The 18,414-nt window shown below is 51.9% G+C and overlaps 2 protein-coding genes across 3 annotated transcripts in view; both read right to left on the bottom strand.

Moving 5' to 3' along the window:
- Positions 1 to 18,414, bottom strand: part of CFAP61 (cilia and flagella associated protein 61) — an 89,323-nt gene that overhangs the window by 2,192 nt on the left and 68,717 nt on the right. Inside the window, exons 25-26 of one of the 2 annotated variants that reach the window (XM_058021788.1) lie at positions 9,022 to 9,112; positions 6,462 to 6,597 (exon numbers count right to left, since the gene is read on the bottom strand). In XM_058021788.1, the coding sequence (XP_057877771.1) occupies positions 6,462 to 6,597; positions 9,022 to 9,112 (227 nt within the window). Of the gene's footprint in view, positions 1 to 6,461; positions 9,113 to 18,414 lie in introns of those variants that run through there. The other variant, XM_058021787.1, reaches the window with a different exon arrangement.
- On the bottom strand, positions 2,912 to 5,087 carry INSM1 (INSM transcriptional repressor 1). The gene is given in 2 exon segments (XM_058021794.1): positions 2,912 to 5,036; positions 5,039 to 5,087. Coding segments are annotated over 2 exon segments (1,440 nt in total). The 3' UTR covers positions 2,912 to 3,645.

Consider the following 18,414-nt stretch of genomic DNA (forward strand, 5'->3'; position numbering starts at 1 on the left):
CGAGGGACAGTGGTGTTGGTACCAAAACTTGTAAAAACCTTCCCTGGGGACAAGCATCCTCCAGAGAGTCTTCCCCTGTGGGCAGGAGCAAGAGTAGGGCAAGAGCAGCTTGCCCCAGGTCCCCAGCACCTTTGAGCCCCTGGGGCAGGGATGGTGTCCATGCTGTATTTTCAGGACCCTGCAGGTTCCTCTATCCAATCTCCCTTCCCCTGTGCTCACAACACTCGGTCCCACACCACACATTTGGCTCTCAGCGTGCTCAGAGAGGAGGAAAGCTCCAGCACAGCAGGCAAACCCCTCTGCCTGAATGCACAGAGCATGAGCAACCTCTGCGCCAGCTGCCTCCACTGCGTCATATTTGGGGCAGGATCAGTGTTTTCCATGGTGCCCAGACCTGTTCCTGCTGGATGCACTGAGAGCCATCAGCAGTTGATTTGTTAGCTGACGGCAGGAGGCTTTGTTTGCGCAGCGCTGGCCGGCCGTGCTGCCAGGTGGCCGGGACGTGGCGCCCAGCAGGCAACACCTGCATTCCCAGGGTCTGCACTGAGAGCACTCTGGGCTCAGACACACTGCTCGGCCCCTGGGACAGCCACCCAGCCACAGTGGCCTTGGAACTTCACAGACACACAGCAGGAGAGAGGCCCAGTGCTGGGGGCCTGGGCAGTGGGACAGGGCAAGGCAGGAACTGCTGAGGGGCAAAGACAGATCCATCCCCAAAACACAGCCCAAAGGATACTGGTGTGAGTGGGAGGCTTTGTAACCTGTCATCGAGGTACAATGCCCTTCACTGCCAGGTGGCATGAGATGCAAAACAGAATGCTGATGGCTCCCTGCAAAACCCCTCGGGTTGGGGCTCACCCTCACCAGGAACCTCTCCAGAAACTCCTCAGGCCATCGGGGCTCACCCTCACCAGGAACCTCTCCAGAAACCCCTTGGGCAGTCAGGGCTCGGCCTCACAAGGACCCAGCGGTGCAGATGAGGGGAGAAAGGCTGCAGACACAAAGCACAGCAGCTCTGCCCAGGTTGCTGCAGATGTCAAAAGTTAATTCCATCCCTTTTACAGGATGTCTGTGAACAGAGCCATTTCCAGCATACTCCACTGTCACCTCTCCTTACTCCTCCCCAACACAGGAGTCTCCACTAATCACCCTTTCTGCTCAGCAGGAGATGAAACACATCAGTGCCATAGGTTATATCCACAGTTCAAAAAACCTGGGGAATTCTGGCCCTCAGAAATTTCAGCTGATTCTTATCAGGAGAGACGTGGATTTATCTGACTATCAGGAAATGGACAGCGGTATGAAGCTGTTGTTTTGTGGCCTGCTGCTGCCACAGGGATTGAGCACAGATTTCAGCAGGGACACTGCTGTGACAGTGTGGATGGAGCCATTAGGCTTCTCTGGAGGAAGTGCTGGGCATGGTCTGGAAATGGTGTCCAGTGGCCTGAGAGGACAGCCATGTGTGCTGGCAAAGTCCCCTCGGGGAGCAGAGAGCCCGCTCCACGGACAGCTGCAGCACTGTCTGCAGCAGCCCAGGATCTGGGGCTTTCCAAGGCCAGGGACGCCAGGAGAGGCAAAGCTGCACCTCTTGCCAAGCAGGCTTTGCTGCCTGCATCTCCCTGGCTGAGCTCTTTTCCAGTGTATTGATTTACAGCTAAAACCACAGCATTGCCTAGGTCTGAAGTCAGCCCTGGTACTACCGAGTTGGTTTCCATACACTGGTACTGTTCAAAAAAACCCCCAAAACCAACCAAAAAATCCCCAAAACCCCAAACAAATATTTCTCTAGAAAGATGCTCTTTCTCCACAAGCTTTGCTTTATCATAAAATACTCAGCCTGTTCCTGGAAAGGAGGTGGTGGTTCCTCCAGGAAGCTCCACCACCTGCCTTTCCCACAGTGAATCAGGGTCAGGAGTCTTTAGGGGAGAGAGGACGGCAGGAACAGGCTGGAAACCTCTTCCAGGGAGCCAAAGCCTCAAAGCATTGCAGCCCCTATGCCCACACCAAGCCCTCACAGCCCTCTGGCCCTTCACACAGCAGTTTGGGAGCAGGGATTTGCTCCTGGGGCTGCCAAGCAGATTTGCATGCTGTGAAGTTCACACTGTACCTGCTCCTGCTGGCAAAGGGGGAGATGCTGTAGGTGCAAACAACACCTGACTGTGAGAGGGGTTTCACAAACCCAGCATGCACCTTCCCCGCTTACACAGATTTTACAATTCTGACCAAACCCGTCAAGATTCCCACACACAAACACAAGCCCTGGAGATGGATCTATCTGCATAGATCTGTATATATCTATACATACAGCTACCAAGGGCTGCTGCAGGGCACAGAGGACCAGGCAGGAGCTGGCTCCAGCCCTGCCAAGAAGCAGAGAAATGCCTGGCCTTCCTTGCCCCAGCTCCACAGCTCATGGCCAAGGCAGGGTGATGCTGCTCTGCCGAGCCCCACACCTCAGTGCTGAGCACACCCAGCAGCAGGCACCCAGCAAACAGCACAGCCCTCCTAGGCAGGGATCGCTACAAGTTCTGCACTTACAGGTGCTGCCTCTCCTCGAGCTTTCCCTGCAACACCTTCCAGGGAAGGCACCTGGCAGCTCTCCCCAGCAGCAGAGCACAGGGCAGGCTCTGCCCAAAGAGAGCAGGGGCAGGGCTGGGGCTCCAGCCCACGGCCAGGGGACCCCTTTGCTCAGAGGGCAGCCTTCCCCCAGAGCAGCCATGCTGCACCCTGCTCTTCTCCTCCCTTTAATTCCTTTTTAATTAATCTCATCAAAGGGCATGGAGCAGGTTGGTGCCTATGGAGGCACCCTGCCAGCTGCAGTGCAGAGCCGGGTGCCAGCCCCCTCCACCCCATCCTCCCCGAGCCCCCAGGGCCAGCCCGGCAGGGAGAAGCAGCAGGGGTGGGGGCGTGCTTGAATTTGAAAATATTTTATTCGAATAGTAAATAATTATACAGTTGAAACAGTTCTATCGAAGCACTCTATAAATAGCTAACAGTTAAGAAAATAATGTGTGTAGAAAAAGAGATTGCATCTAAAAGTAAGAGCTGTTGGTTGCACGGGATAAAATGGTTAAGATCATGTGTTATTCTAGGTATAAAAGTTAAAACCTTTTTAGCAGATCCCTTAAGAAAAAAAGATCTTCTAAAACGCACAGTGAAATGGCAGGTGGGGAGACAAAAAAGCGCATTAGAATATCTGCAATCAAATAATATCAATCTTCATAATTAATATAAATAAATAACGAATAAATAACATAATTAATCAAACCAACATATACAGATAGACAACTCATGAGCTACCTTAGAAAGGGCAAACGAACAGAAACAGAAAGTTGGCATGTCACAGTTAAGGCAGTTTCTACAGCATTTTCTGGAGACCATCAACAGCAGAGTCAAGGCATTTGTGGCTACACTAAAGGAAACGCTTGTTTCTCTCAAGCAGTTTGATCTGTTCACATCGATAAAAAACAGAGCAAAGGAACAAAATTAAAAAAAAAATAAAATAAAGAAAAAAGAAAAAAGAAGAGAGAGACCCCGGGAAGGTAAGTGTAAAGCCAGATTCCAGCAGGTCACAAGCCGTATTAAAGCTAATCGTGTGGCGGCCCCGGGGGAGCAGCGCGGGGCGGCGGGGAAGGCACGGGCGGCTCAGCAGGCAGGGCGCAGCGGCACCTGGAGCAGGATGACCTGCCGGTTCTCCGAGGGGTGGCACTTGTTGATGTGCCGGGTGAGGCCGGGAGAGCTGTAGAAGGTGGCCGGGCAGTACTTGCAGGGGAAGACCTGGGCGGCGTGCAGGAGGCGCAGGTGCCGCTCCTGGCTGCTCTTGCTGGGGAAGGTCTCCCCGCACACGGGGCACAGGCGGCACTCGGCGGCGGGCAGCTCCTCGGCGCTGGGCTCCGGGGCCGGTGCGGGTACCGGGGTTGCCGTGGGTGCCGGTGCAGCGTGCCCCACCAGGTGCTTGCGCAGGTAGGCTTGCCGGCGGAACCGCTTGGCGCAGCGGGGACACTCGAAGAGCCCCTCCTCGGAGCCCGCCTCCGAGGCTCCGCCGGGGCTCGGCGTGTCCCGTTCGCTGCCGCTGCCACCGCTCGCCTCCTTCGGCGTCTCCTCCGCCGGGGCCGTGCCCGGGCCCGCGGCCGGTGCCCGGCCCGCCTCGGGGCCGCTCTTGGTGGCGGGCGGACGCGGTTTGTGCCAGCGGCGGTGGGAGGCGAGGTTGGCGGGGCAGGAGAAGACCTTGTCGCACTCGGGGCAGCGGTACTCCACCCGGACGATGCGGGAGCAGCGGTGCTGCGCCAGCGCGAAGGGGTCCCCGTACTCCTCCTTGCAGAGCTGGCAGATGAACTCGCCCAGCGGGCGGGCGCAGCCGCCCCGCGCCTTGGCCGGCACCTCCACCGGGCCCTCCTTGATGCGCAGCCCCAGCACGGGCGAGGTGGTCACTTCGTCCTCGAAGGTCAGCTTGCGGATCGCCTTCGTCTTCTTGCCCGACGGGGCCTTGTGCCGCCCGGGTTCGGAGGCAGCCTGCGGGCGCTTGGCGGGCAGCGGGCGGCCCGAGGCGGGCGGCGCGGCCGGGGCGGGCGGCGCGGGGACTCCGCCGGGGCCGGGGTGGGCGGCGGGCGGCTCGGCGTGGCCGGCAGCGGCCCAGAGCTTGAGGTCAGCCGGGGCGAAGAGGATCGGGTCCATGGTGCCGGGCACGGCCGGCGCGGGGAAGGACTCGGCGGAGACGGGCGAGCCCAGGCTGAAGCCGCGCTCCAGGTACTTGTCCCTGCTGACGGGCCGCGTGGGGCTGTACAGCGCCTGCACGGCGGCATCGGGCGTCCCGAACGGCACCGGCGGCGGCGAGTCCCGCGGCAGGGGCGGCGGAGCGGCGGGGCAGGCGGGCGGCTGCGCGGCGCCGGCGGGGAGCGGCGGTCCGGCGGCGGCTTCGCGGCAGCAGCGCGCCCGGTAGGACACGGGGGTGGGCCGCCGGCTGCGCTTCACCAGGAAGCCCCGGGGCATCTTCGCGCCGGCTCCGGGCCGGCGGCGGCCACGACGGAGGCTGCTAGCTCTGCCCGCGGCGCGGCCGCCGCCGCCGCCTTTAAGCGAGCCGGGGCCATTGTTCGGGCCGGCGGCGGCGGGACGGGCCAATCAGCGGCGGCGGCGGCGGCGCGGCCGCACCTGAGCCCGGACCGGCACACGCCCGGCCCCGCCCCCGCCCGCCCGGCACGCGCGGCCTTTGTGTGCCGCCCCCCGCGCCGGCAGCGGGGCCGGCACCGGGTGGTGCTCTCGGGCCGCCCGCCAGCCCGGGCCGCGCCGCCGGCAGGCTCGGCACGGAGCACCGTCCGCTCCCGGCGGGCCGACTGTTTGCGGGCTGCGGGGAGAGGGGAGTTCGGCGCATGAGGAGGCGCTTGTGGCGGCGGCACAGAGGGGAGCGGGGCTGCCCGCCGGGGGTGCTGCCCAGCGGCGGCAGCAGGTGGCCAGCGACGGGTCTGTCCGAGCGGGAGGAAAAACGAACGGGTCACCAGGGCCCGGCCGAGCCGGCAAACCTGCGAACGGAACAACTCCGCGCTGCTGCGGAGTCGGGGCAGGCGGAGCCACTGCCCCGGCCCGCTGGTAACCGAACCTGTTACTCTAACCCTAACGGGTCAGGCCCGGTTCCCGGTACACGCAGGCGCTCGGTTCCAGCCCGAAGCGCTGCGCGTCGGGTACGAGGTGCGATGGGGAACGGGCAGAGGGGTAGGTGCCCAAGCAAACACGCCCGGAGCGGCCGAGGATGCGGCAGGTGCAGCCGCGGCGGGCAGAGCCCCGGGCCGCGGCCCTGCTCCCGCAGCCCTTTGTCCGCGGCGGCGCGGGGCTGCGCGCGGGGGGTCGCGGGGCCGCCCCGCAGGTGGCGGGACCGGGGGATGAGGGGCGGGGGGCGAGCGGAGCCGCCGCCAGGCCGGGGGCGCGTGCGGGCAGCGCCCTCCCCGCCCCCCGCCGGGCCCATTGTGGGGGGCGCGGGGCACGCGGGCGGCACGCGAGCGAGCGGGGCCCCCCCGCGCGCGCCTTTGTGCGCGTCATTAGCATAAAGCTGCGCGACCCTCGGCACAAAGGGCGGCGGGCGGGGGGGCGCGGGGGCCGCCGCTCCCCCGGACACCCCCCGGCGGGCCGGGACAGGCGGCGGGGCAGGCAGGCAGGCAGGGAGGGGGGGGGGGCTTCGAGGGGCCGCCCCCGCCCGCCCGGGTGGGACAGGCGTGCGGCGCGGCGGGGCGGGGCGGGCGGCCCGCGGCGCATTAGCATACAGCTGCGGCCCCGCGGGCACGCGCCGCCGCCGCCTCCCCGCCGGGCTGCGAACCGAGACTCCCCTACACCGACGGGGCTGCGAACCGACAGCTCCCTTCACCGACGGGGCTGCGAACCGAGACCCCCCCATCACCGACGGGGCTGCGAACCGAGATCCCCATCACTGCCAAGGCTGCGCACCGAGACCCCCCCTGCCGTCTGTCTCTTACCTGCAGGCGGGAGCAGTCTGTAGGGATCGGTCGGGGCGTACATGGGCAGCTGGGCGCGGTGGTGCCGCAGGTAGCGCAGGACGGGCTCCCGAAGCGATGGCCGGCCGGGTTTCAGCCTAGGCAGCTGCCCGGGCACCTGCAAGACAGAGATGTCTGTCAGACAAACGGGACTCGGGGTACACGGCAGCGAGGTCCCAACACGGCCTGAAAACATGTCGGGGTTAGGATACAGGCAACAGTGGGGTGTGGAATGGGGCTCACACTGAGTACACCCTGGGGCCGGTGGTGCTCGACTGTTTGTTCACCTCTCCCTCACAAATGACCAGCCACAGGTGCAAGGGTTGTATGGAGCAGACCCGTGCGGAACCCCTCTCAGAGGGGTTTTGCCAGAGGAATTCCACACTTCCCCTCGCCCCCCACATGCCCTATATTTACTGTGGCTGCTTTTACCCGAGCCTCAGCCCGGCCCAGCTGCAGCCAGAGCACCAGGCCATGATTGCTGACGGACCACAAGCGCTGCTCCGGTAGCTCTGGCACGGCACGTGTGCCCAGGGCGTGCGGCAGGCAGCATCCAGCAGCTGATGGAGGTGCAGCCCCCAGCCCAGCCCTGCCATCTGCATGTTTGCATCGCCGGGGCTGCCACAAACACATGGCTGCGATCCCCGAGGGGTAAACACGGCCCGTGCCAGCGGCCCTGCCAGAGCCCCGCGCTGCCAGGGCAGCCTCGGGTGACAATTTCAACACAGGCTAAATGCACAGCCCGGCCCAGAACATAACTGGCTTTTCTGTGTCTGTGCAGTTAGTGCTTCGATTAGCAAATATTTCTGTAAATATTATCCCCAGTGCAGGACATTTTCTCTTTTTTCACTTTTCACTTTCTCTGGAAACTAATCAGAAATATCTGACTTCTGTGCATTTATGCCCACAGCTCTTAAACATATCTCTCCCTCATTTTTGCACTTCATTAGTAATTTTTCTGCATGCTGAAATGAGCTAGAATATGAGCATCAGGAGACAAAGACAGTAGGTCTCTTACTTCATACAGAAATACAACCAGTCCTGAGGCATTTAAGAGATATTCCAAGAGCACATGGTACCAGCTCTGGATCTGGGAATGTGCCCAGAAGGACCACCCAATGAAAACATAAATTGTAACATTTAGCAAATATAGCTAAAATCACTGTGAAAAAAAAAATAAAAGTCCAAAATGTCAAATTTTCATTCAGATGGAAATGAATGAAATCATCACCTATGTCCATAGGAATCCTGACTCACACAGAGCTGCTTCCAGGCTTTGCAAGGAGGCTCTCTGTGTCAGGACTGCTGCCACAAAGGGTAAGGCAAGCAAGTCCTTCATTTGTAGGGCACTAATTCCCCTCTCTCCCAAGCTGTTCACACTAACAGCATGATAAATAAGTTTGAATGATGGCAAGAAAAATACTTCACATCAGGGCCCTCATTCTGCACAGAACTTAATTTTGCACTCTTTTATAGAGGTCTTCCAAGAGAACCCAAATTAAACTGCACCATTCCCTTTCTGGGTCAGGACAACAGGAGGCAAATAGCTCTGAGCCCTTTGGGGACAAGGCAGGGCTGAGCACACATGGCTGCAGCTGGGATACAGCAGCATTGGGCTCTGGAGATAGATGGGCTATGGGCTCCACTTCCTCCTGCCACCCTGCCTCCATTTACACTCAATTCCATTCATTTTCTGCACAGTTAAAAACTCAGTGAGCACACGTTTAAAACCCAGTGCCACCGTCTGGAACCACATGGGGTTAAACAAAGGCAGAGCAGTGTGAGCAGGGACAGCGTGAACTGGTCCCGGGTACTGGGCTGGAAGCACCAAAATCAGACCATAAATTCTGTTTGGGATCAGCCAGAAGTTCCTCAGGAGGTGGGGAAGGCAGCTCTGGGGGCTGCCTGGCACCTGCTGCTGTTATTAGTTCTCCCCATGGAGAGCAGAGTGACTCTGGATTTTGGGCAGGCAGTTCCTGGCTCCTGAGGCTTTATGCCTCTGTTATGGTGCTGGGGCCAAAGCTGTAAAACAGCATTAGCAAACATTTTAATTCCACCCTTATTCAGGAAATCCACTTATCACTGAAAAAGCCACTTGCTTTCACCCTTTGGACTACAAAAGCCATTCCCTGTGGTTAGGTGTTGAAAAACCTACCCAAGGCTCAGCTAAGAGAGGTGTAGGACGGCCCATAGCATATTCCTGTTAGGGAACACCCCTAAACCCAAGGGGGATACATGGACAAGCCAGGCTCCTGATTCCACTTGTACAAAATTGCAGCTATAATGCAAAAATGCAGTCATGGACAACAAGGCAAGTTTGAGTTGCACTGGCAGATTTGAGAATACACCCAAAGCAGAAAACTGAATGCTGTGCTGTACATGGTGACCCCCCTGTGAGGTACACAGTCTGCTCTGGCTTCCCCGAAGAGAGAGGTAAACAGAAACATAAAGCTTCAGGATACAGATGGGAGCAGAAATCAAAGTGACCAACACCAACAAATTGCCTAAATAATAAAATGCACTCGCCAGTCATTTTTCTTACCTCTTCTGACATCAGCATTTGGTGCAGTTCCTTCTGCAGATCAATAAACCGATCGTGATAGATGGCCAAGGACCAAGGTTCCCTGAAGTAGCTGGGTAAAAAAGAAGAAATTTAGTTATCTTGTGAACCTCTCATTAACCACTAATAAAGTATTTACCTGCTTTTTTGCCTTTATAAATTACAGTTCTGGACCCATCATGATCGTTTGTTCATAAAATGCCTCCTTGTAACAGCATGGTCAATCAATTCTTTTAATGGATGTTCCTGATGTACAGCCAGCTCCAGTAATTACATTTAAAGTGGCTTAATTCAGAGCTGTGGCAAGACCCAGTGAAGAATCCTGATTTTATCAGAATTTAAAAGCCTGAAGACCTGTAAAGAACGGTGTCTCCATTATCTGTCCTCATTTGAGAAAAGCAGATTGCAGGATTAACTGAACTACTGCATAAACAAATTAAATTTGTGTAGACAATGACACAAATGTTGTTCATCATTAAGGTTTCTGGATTAATAAAAGCCAGAAAAACAGGCCACCACAGCGCTGCAATATGTTCTTTGCACTAGTGTGATGAAGCTAAATTGAACCGATTCTAGGAGGAAGCTCTTGTAACTTTTTCTTTTCAGTGACAGCATTCACAGCAGCATTCTTCCATGAAAAAGGAGGAAAAGGATGGAGAGGACACTGCTCCCTGTAGAACCTCATGGCTGTAAATATAACTGGGGGCAGCCAGATTACAAAGCTGTGATTTACTTCTCTCTATAATGAAAGATAAATTTTACAGCTCGGGTGAGATGCTGGGAGTGTAATTCTTGTTAATGCTCACAGTGGTCAGGAGGTGCCCCGTGCTCATCTTCATAATGACCGAGCAGATGTCAGCAGGCTCACCCAGGAAATTGGGAGAGGGGGGAATTTGTGTGGTTGCCACCAACACTCAAGCCTTGGGAATGGCAGCAGACCCTGGCACTGCCCTCTGGAGCACAGGAACCTTCTCACCTGGTTCAGCTGTGCGGCCTTTAAGTAAGCACCTACATAAGGCAACTTAAACATGCTACACAGATTTAACAATCCTGAGATTCCTGTCCACAGAGAACTAACGTGAAGTTTCCTCTCTGCAGATTTTACTTCCTCCATGCCCAAGGGCAGGATTTCCCCCTCCTGCTCCAAAGACACCTCAGCTCTCCCTCACACCCATTGAAATGCTCTGTGCACCTGGCACAGCTTGGCTGGATGTCCATGTGCTTGGCCCCTCTCTGCCCCAGCACCTCATTCCCCTCTGAGTGCCAGGCTGGCTGGGGCTGCCTCTTGGAATCTGCTTGATCTGCAGCACAGCAGGGCTCTCTCTCCCCCACAGACCTTTTCAAAGTATAAATATTTATGGACACCATTCCAAGCATCACATCCTTGCTATAGCAAGTGCTGCCTAGCCCAGGAGTTACTGGGACTGACACCTGCTCATTTGGATATGCAGGTTAGGATGAGCTCAGTTTTAAGGATTCTTGTTTCAGTAACTGCACACCCCAAAGGTGTGCAGAGAGCTGGAGAAAAACACAACATCCCCCAATATTTAAAACCTCTTCAATTTCAGAAGAAAAACCCCACCCAACACAAACCTTTAACTCACTGTTGATAATAAATAGCAAAGAGAGAAAGGGAGGTGTTATACAAGAATACATTAAGGTAATTAAAGACTATTTTTACTGATATGCTGTGGTAAAAGTCATGTTCTGCTGGCCAATTGTTTTGTCTTCAAACTGGCATCTTAAGACTATAATCCTGAGCAGATGATTTCCTCTCTCAACTGAGGGGCAACCTTCCCAACTGCCTTACCTCAGTTAAGGGGCTCACCTGCCTCACTGAGGCGTTGCACTTAATGCTCTTTATAAATGTTTCAGAGGTGCTACATATTCCTGCTATTGTCACCAGCTCCATCTATAATCACAACTTTACTGTTCTGGTCAATTTACACAGATTTGGAGCTCAAAACCTGAAATTTGAATATTAAATGCAAATAAAATGCCTGGATTTGGGGAGCAGAGAATGCCTTGTCCATATTTTCTAGACAGACTGCCAGAAGGAGCTCCTAACTAACCAAAATTTACTCCCAGACTTCCTTCACTTCCCTTCACCTGAAGAACACCAAGGGCAATTTAGAGATTCAGCTCACACAAAAAATTCACTTTCTTTGCCGGCTCTGTGCTTCCATCTATTTATCTTTTCAGTTCCAATCACCTTTCTCAGAGAGGGTACACAGTGTTTTTGACAGAGCAGCTCTACATATGGCTGCTAAAGGGAAGCTTAATAATGAAAAACCCCATTTGAAACCAACAAGTTGACTTTCTGAGGCTCATTCTGAATTTTATTACCACTTCAGCAGCAGTCCCTCAGGGCAAGCCGTGGAAGGCTTCAAAGTATAAAGCTCTTCAGTGTACGAGACGGAGCTGGCACCCTCCCAACAGAGGCTCAGCGGCTCCTCCGCTATCACAAGAACGGCATCTGCCACGTGTGTTTCCACCATTTAGTCTTTCATAACCTGCCAGAGTGATCAGGCTAAATGTGTACAAGATGACAGTGTCTGCCAGGAACATAAGGGGTGTGCAAACTTGGTCACTTCCTAGCGGGGATCCCTGCTGGAAGCCTTTCTGGCGATGACAGCGATTGGGGGAAGGCGTTTGTGACGGGTGGGATGGAATGGGCTCCTGCAGAAGACAATGAACAACATCCTCTGCGTTGCTAAGGAGCTGGGCTCACCTTTCATTGACAAACAACATCTCAAGTCTGTTCTGCCTCATTTGTGAGGTGTAGCCTACATTAGATGAGAGGCAAGGAGGAAGGAAATATTTTGTGGCACAGAATCCTTCCCTTTGCAAGAAATATAAATAAAATGGACAGAGCTGAGCACTGCTAGCAAGCAAAAATGAGTGTACACACAGCTGTCCACCTGAGAGCTGCCTAGAGTCACTCTCCATTTCATTTGCAGGAACACACCACATTGGAGAAGAAGCCTCTGCTCCTGTGGAAGATGGTTTTATGTTCTGGCAGCAAGGACCCAACACTGACCTGCCACCTGAGTCAGGTCTGGTGGCACGGTGGTATAGCACTGGAAGATACTCTGTCCCTTCTCAAATCCTCAGATTTCAGGACATACAAAGTCATTCTCCAGCACGTGTGGGTGGCTCTGGTGGTGCCTCCCAGTGAGTCTCTCAGTGGTGCCTTTGGTGATAGCCATGATAGCCAAAGCTGGGAGCCCAGTCAGGCAGGGAAAGGCTGCTGCTCACACATCCCAGGAATCACCCCAGGAGAACAAGCACAGAGGAGACTGAAGCTGTTCAGCTGACATGGGCTCAAGTGGAACACAATTACACCAGGAGTGCCTACACAGAGCAGGGACTTCCACTTCTCAGGAGTGGGAAGAGTAAAGTGTTATGGAGCGATGGGATGCAATGCAATTTCAATTTTCAGGCCATCCTGACAATACTTCCCAACCACAGCCTGCAGATGAACAAAAGTCTTTTCTCCAACACAAGCACAAAAGATGGAACATCCCATCTTGCCAGCAAAATTAAAAATGTGTTGCTTTGAGAACAAGATATGTCTTTAAGACTCTTAATTACCAAGATATGGTAATACCAGCAAAAGATACCAAATGTTTCCTGATATACCTTGGATAGCTGGACCAGGAATCATAGTGTGTTAATTTAAAGACAATATAAATAAATGCTCCAGTGAGCATTTCCTGCATTCATACGACCAATAATTTCAAAAGACAGCTTGTTTACATAGGTAAAAAGCAAGACCAATTTGTGTAAAATCCCCTAGAGCACCACCTGAGAGCATTGTTCTTCAGCACAAAAGACATAACATATTCCCTGACCTGCAATTTCTTAAGATTCACCTACAACTGCTGAGCAGCAAATGCAAACCAACAGCCTGTTTGTAGCAAGAAGGGCCTTTACTGCCTTGCTCTGCAGTTGTGCTCCCTGAACACCTGCTTGTCCAGGTGTTTGAATATCTCCTGTTAAATTCAGTGATCCAGGACTGTTACTGCTCTCACTCAGTAATTAGTGAAACCAACAGCCTTATGGACAACAAATCTGAGTGAATCCACAGAGCAGGTTCACAAAGTAACAATAGTGCTCACAAATTCACAGGCTGACATTTCTTTTGTTCCTTTTGAGAAGCAAACCCTGGAGAGGAAGGCTGTGCTTTTTTACCTCTTCTCGCATAAACTGCAATGTCTTGTCTTTGGAAGATGACTGGTTTAAAACTCGTGGTTTACAATCCCCTTGTAAACAGCACTGCAATGGCAAACCAGTGCAAAGGACAACTGCTCTTGCAATTCTGTTCTGGAAAAATGGCCACTGACTCCAGACCTCGTTGAGGGTGACACTGCTCCTGCTGGTCCAGACCAGCCTCCCTGGGGCTGCTGCAGGGACCTGCTGACGTCAGGGGGTGACACTGCACCACTCACCAGCATCCTCCCTCCCAATATGCTGGTGATCCATCATGACTGATAAATCAGCTCTCCTGCAGTTTTAATATCCTGGAAATGTTACAGCACTGTACCCAGAGGCACCTTCAGAAAGCAGATCCTGGTATTGAGATAATGCAGCCCTTTCCTGTTCTCCTAAGTGGCCTCAGGAGAGACTCCCTGTTATTTCAGCACTGGTATTTGGTAAAGTTTAGACACCTTAGTAGATCACAGCAGTTGTGGTGTACCAGCTCTCACTGAACTGCTCTCTGAACTTTCTAACCTCTGTGCTTTTTAAAGCTGCTGTCTGTGCTCTATGAGCACTTTGTGGCTGACCCTGACATCAGGCTTACTGCATTTTTTTCACATAGTGTTATTTCACACATAATGTATTATGGAAAATTATTTAAAGGAAATTAAACCTGAGGCACAAAACCATCAAACAGGCTGTGTGCAGGAGTATGATTGCTTTTCTGTAATTGTTTATGGATTCAATCATTCATAACGGTTTGCATAATTACTTGTATGAATCAGGTTTGGCTGCAAATTAATGTGACAGGGTTCAGCTGACAAGCTTTAACTTACTAATTTGAATGTGGGGTTTCTTAGTAACATGGCTCTTCATTGGCAAGTTAGCTGCTCCTTTAAAGCTACTTAATATCTGGAAATCTCCAGCCATTTGTATCGATTTGCTCAGTAAGTGCAGCTGTAGCAGAGCACTGCGGGGTGAGCGGTTAATTCCGGGAGCGAAAAAGCCCTCAGTGCTTTGATATCCCTTCAACGTGTTCCTCTTTCCTTTCCCTGTCTCTCTCTCCTCAGGAAAAGCATACACATTTCCCTCTAATTAGGCTGCAGAAGGTACAGAGCAGCACTAGTCCCTCTCAGTCATGCTCACTACCTGTTACTGAGTTCCTTTCTGGTCTTTTTTAACCCTGCAGAAGAAACATCTCAGAGTCTGCCTGATGAACAAAAGCCTACGGTAGAGTCCCTCAAATGTAATCCCACTGTGGGTAATGGTGTGGGATCCAGCAGATTCCAGACAGCAGCAGGGCTTTCTAGTGCTCCTCTTAACAACCACTCTTCATTTCAGAAAGCTTGGGTTAAAACCAGCTTTTCCATGCTGGTAGCATGCATTTCATGTTTAAATAATCACTGATTATCCAGCCTGTAAGTAATGAAATTCTCACTACCTTTCAACAATAATGCTGAAAACATTAAATGTTGTTCTTTTCCTTAATGCATTTGTTATATTGTGAGCTTTATTAGTGTTGCGTCAATAAACAGTCCAGTGTGGTGTTTCTGCTCGACAGTCTCATTGAATGACACTGCTTAACAGATCACCTTCAGCCTGATGTTAACAGCACCAGGATGTGGGAGGTGAACTTCAGTGGAAAAACCTAAATAATTACTTCAAAATAAGAAAATGCAGTTCATGCAGCTCAAAGTACTTTTGAGCATACAGCCAGTATGAAAATGCAACGTGAAAATAAAAGACAGGGCTTGAAGAGAGCAGCTAAGGAAACATCTGGTGCTGTTATCCATGTTTACAGTTTCTGGGTGGATTTTCCAAAGCCTCTCAGGGAAAGGGAGCCTGACTCCCTTCACATATTCCTGCAGCATGTTTGGCAGCCTCATGCTCCATGGCCTGGTGCAGCTGAAGCTGTGTCACTTTGTGGATTTTCTTCAGTGTCCCCAGCTCCTGGACAGCAGCACACAGGCCTGCTGGGAACCACCTGGCATGGATCTCCACAAGTCCATGCATGCATCACCTGTTCCCTTCCTCAGGGAAAACTGAATCCTACCTGCATTCTGGCACTGAGGAAAAAATATTTCTTTGTGACTACAGTTTACCTAAATCCCCTGTGCTTTTTGTCCTACACTCAAGTACTGCCACAAAACTCACTCTCAGCTCCTTCTTGCCAAAGAGCCCTGGTCATGTCTGCTGGGGGCTTCTCCCCCCTTATGGTGCCCAAGACCCCTGTGCAGAGAAGCAAATTTCCAATTTGACAAGTCCTGGAAACAAAGCTCTTGAAACAAAATATAGCCAAGTGTTTTTGAGCCCTGCCTGGATGACCATGCCTGTGAGGTTTCTCTGCTCATCCCTCATTAAAACACGCCCTGCCTTTGTGCACTGCTCCCCTGTGCCCCTGCCTCGTGCTGCCCTCACCCCACCACTGCTGTGAGTGCCACACAACTGAGACACAACCAGCATCTTCTGCAGGTCATGGCTAACAACCAGTTCATTAACACACAATTACAAAATCCCAAGTAAAAGCCACTCACATCTCATTTGCAAAACAAGCTCCTTAAGTATTTTAGAATCTAGTGGGTCAGATTTTTATGCATTTATGTTAGATTTGATTTTCATTAATGCCAAATGAACCTTACATAAAGCACTTCTATCTCATATTAAAGGCATGATGCCAGTGAGCATCCAGTTGGTTGCTAAGTATCAGGAGATCTTCTAATTATCTGTTTTGTACTTAAGATGCAGCAGAGGGAGATTCCACTGCTCTGTGGACATGTTCCATAACTTGGCAACTGCCTTGCAGCTGCCCTCAGCTCAGGAGGACACAAAAGGAATGCTGGTTGCATTCCTCCTCTGTGAAGTAGTGTGGAGGACTGATGACCAGTAAATCTATAAACTTAAAAAGAAAAGAAAAAAAGCTTCAGACCTCTCTCTCCACCCCTCTCTTTTATCTGCTGCTAGGGCAATAATAATGGAAATATTCTGAAGGCCTTTCAGCAAGTGAGGAGGAGCCAGGAGCATGGCATACACCATGGTATCCCTTCAGAGCACATCACCAGAATTCGCTTCCTTTTTTCTTCAGGAAAAAAGACTCCCTGCAAGAAAGAGCCTTGCTCTTGGGGACTCAAATTCTAGTTGACTTTTTGAGATGCAGCCTGATAGGAAATGAATAAAAATTGCAGAAAACTCCTTCCTGAAGTGGATTCCAAATCTAGTGAGTAATGCCATTGAACTCACAGGTGATGAGCCTTTGGCTCCTACATTTTTTCCTGCCCTGGCATAGAAGAACTGCAGTGTCAGGCCCCTCTGCTGAGGAACGCACTGGCTGCAGGCCCAAGTGCAAGGAGAGCACCCACTGCATGGCACAAGGCAACTAGAAAGGAGGACAATGTGTGCCTCACCTCCTCCAAGAGTCCAGCCAGTGACCAATCCTTCCTTTGGTTGTAGGTCAAGTCCTGCAGCTTTTAAATCCTGCTGAACTCACACCCAAATCAATGGAGCTATTCTCCAGACAAAAGGGAATGTTGTTTCCCTCATTATTCCCATTAGCTATGGCTCCAGGCACACAACCAGAAAGAATGACTTTGTCAAGTTTGCTAGATCTCAGGGGCCTGTTGTTAAAGCTAATTTGAGAATGGCATTGGCACATTCTGGCCAGGAAATCCAGTACCATGGGGTTAACTTTCAGCTCTTACACCGAACACAAATCAGTGAGGAAATTCACTGCTAGGTGCAGTCTCTAATTATTTAAAAGATAATTTGCATGCTACACAGAAATAAATTAGCTCCCAGGTGACAGCTGTTACACTGTGTCCATTCCTGGAACGAGATGCCATGCTGGGAAATCTAAATGCAGACCAAAAGATTAAAACACTGCATTTTCCTGCCTCGTAGGAAGGCTCTTCCCAAAACAGAGGCATAAAGAAGAGAGGAGGGGAACAGATGTTTCCAACCATCAAGTTTACAAGCTGAACTAGCACACTACATTTTCACAGTCTATATTTTCATTTCACTAAGGGCACTTCACATCTTGCCAGTAGATGTGGATGCAAGTGTAACAGGTACTACTTTAAAAGGAAGGTTTTGAAATCCAAAGACAGGAACTCAGTCCTCACATCAGGTTTGTGTTCATGTGGGATCCTTACAGACCACATGAACGAGGCCAAAACCAGTTGTTTTATCACACACATAGAAATCAGTGAATGCATTTTCCTATTCTGAACCAAAAGCCAAACAGGCACCACTTTTTCTCTACATAAAAGTCTCAGGACAACTCACAAGAGTTTTTCAGTGGGTTTTCTAACAAACAGTCTTCTCATGGTTTGATTTTAGCAGTGTCTGTTGCACACTGCACACACATGTATGCACATTTTACGTGACACTGTACTGTGGGGAGGTAGATGTGTTGCAGATGTGATATATTATGAGAGTACATTATACTGCCTCTGTTGCTCCACATTCTTCTGAAACCATCAAGTTTCTTTGCCAGCTTGCTGTGTGCCAGGACTGCTCCATGGGGATGCCAGGGAGTTTACCTGTTACACCTGCTGGAGAATGCTCCCTCCTCACAGGTTGGACATGTGTAACAGGAACACCAAGCTGGGATGAGTGGGAGTGTCTCTGTGTGTGTTAAAGCGCCACAAGAGCCACACAAGCAAGGATTAAAGAGCAGCATATGTTCACTGCTGCAGAGCAACATATGGGATTTCATTCATAGGACCAAGGAGCAAGAAGAGAAGGAACAAATCTATCTAAAGATAAGGTAGAAAGAAGAATGAAAACAACTGGAGGCAATAAAAAAAAAAAAAAAAAAAAAAACAGATAAGAAAAACCTGGCAACTGTAATTCAGGAATTCTGCCACAGGCTAATGAGAGGCGAGATAAAATAATGAGGCAAAAGGTCCCAAACAACATCACTGTCTAATGGCTGTAAAAGACAAGTCCAAAATTAGCTCATCATCACTAATTAAGGAGAGCTGAATGGATGTGATGAGGCCCTGATACATGGTATCCCTCTGTGCAGCACACCAGGGATCCTTTGGTCAAGGTCAGGAAAATACTGCTACCTGTGCTGCAGGCTGAAATCCCAAAGCAGGATGATTTATTCTTCCAGATGTTACTACTGGTGTGAAACTTGCTGGTGCCTCTGACAAATGCCCCATACCACATGTCAGA

This window comes from Melospiza georgiana, chromosome 3, assembly GCF_028018845.1.
Source record: "Melospiza georgiana isolate bMelGeo1 chromosome 3, bMelGeo1.pri, whole genome shotgun sequence".
Lineage (NCBI taxonomy): Eukaryota > Metazoa > Chordata > Aves > Passeriformes > Passerellidae > Melospiza > Melospiza georgiana.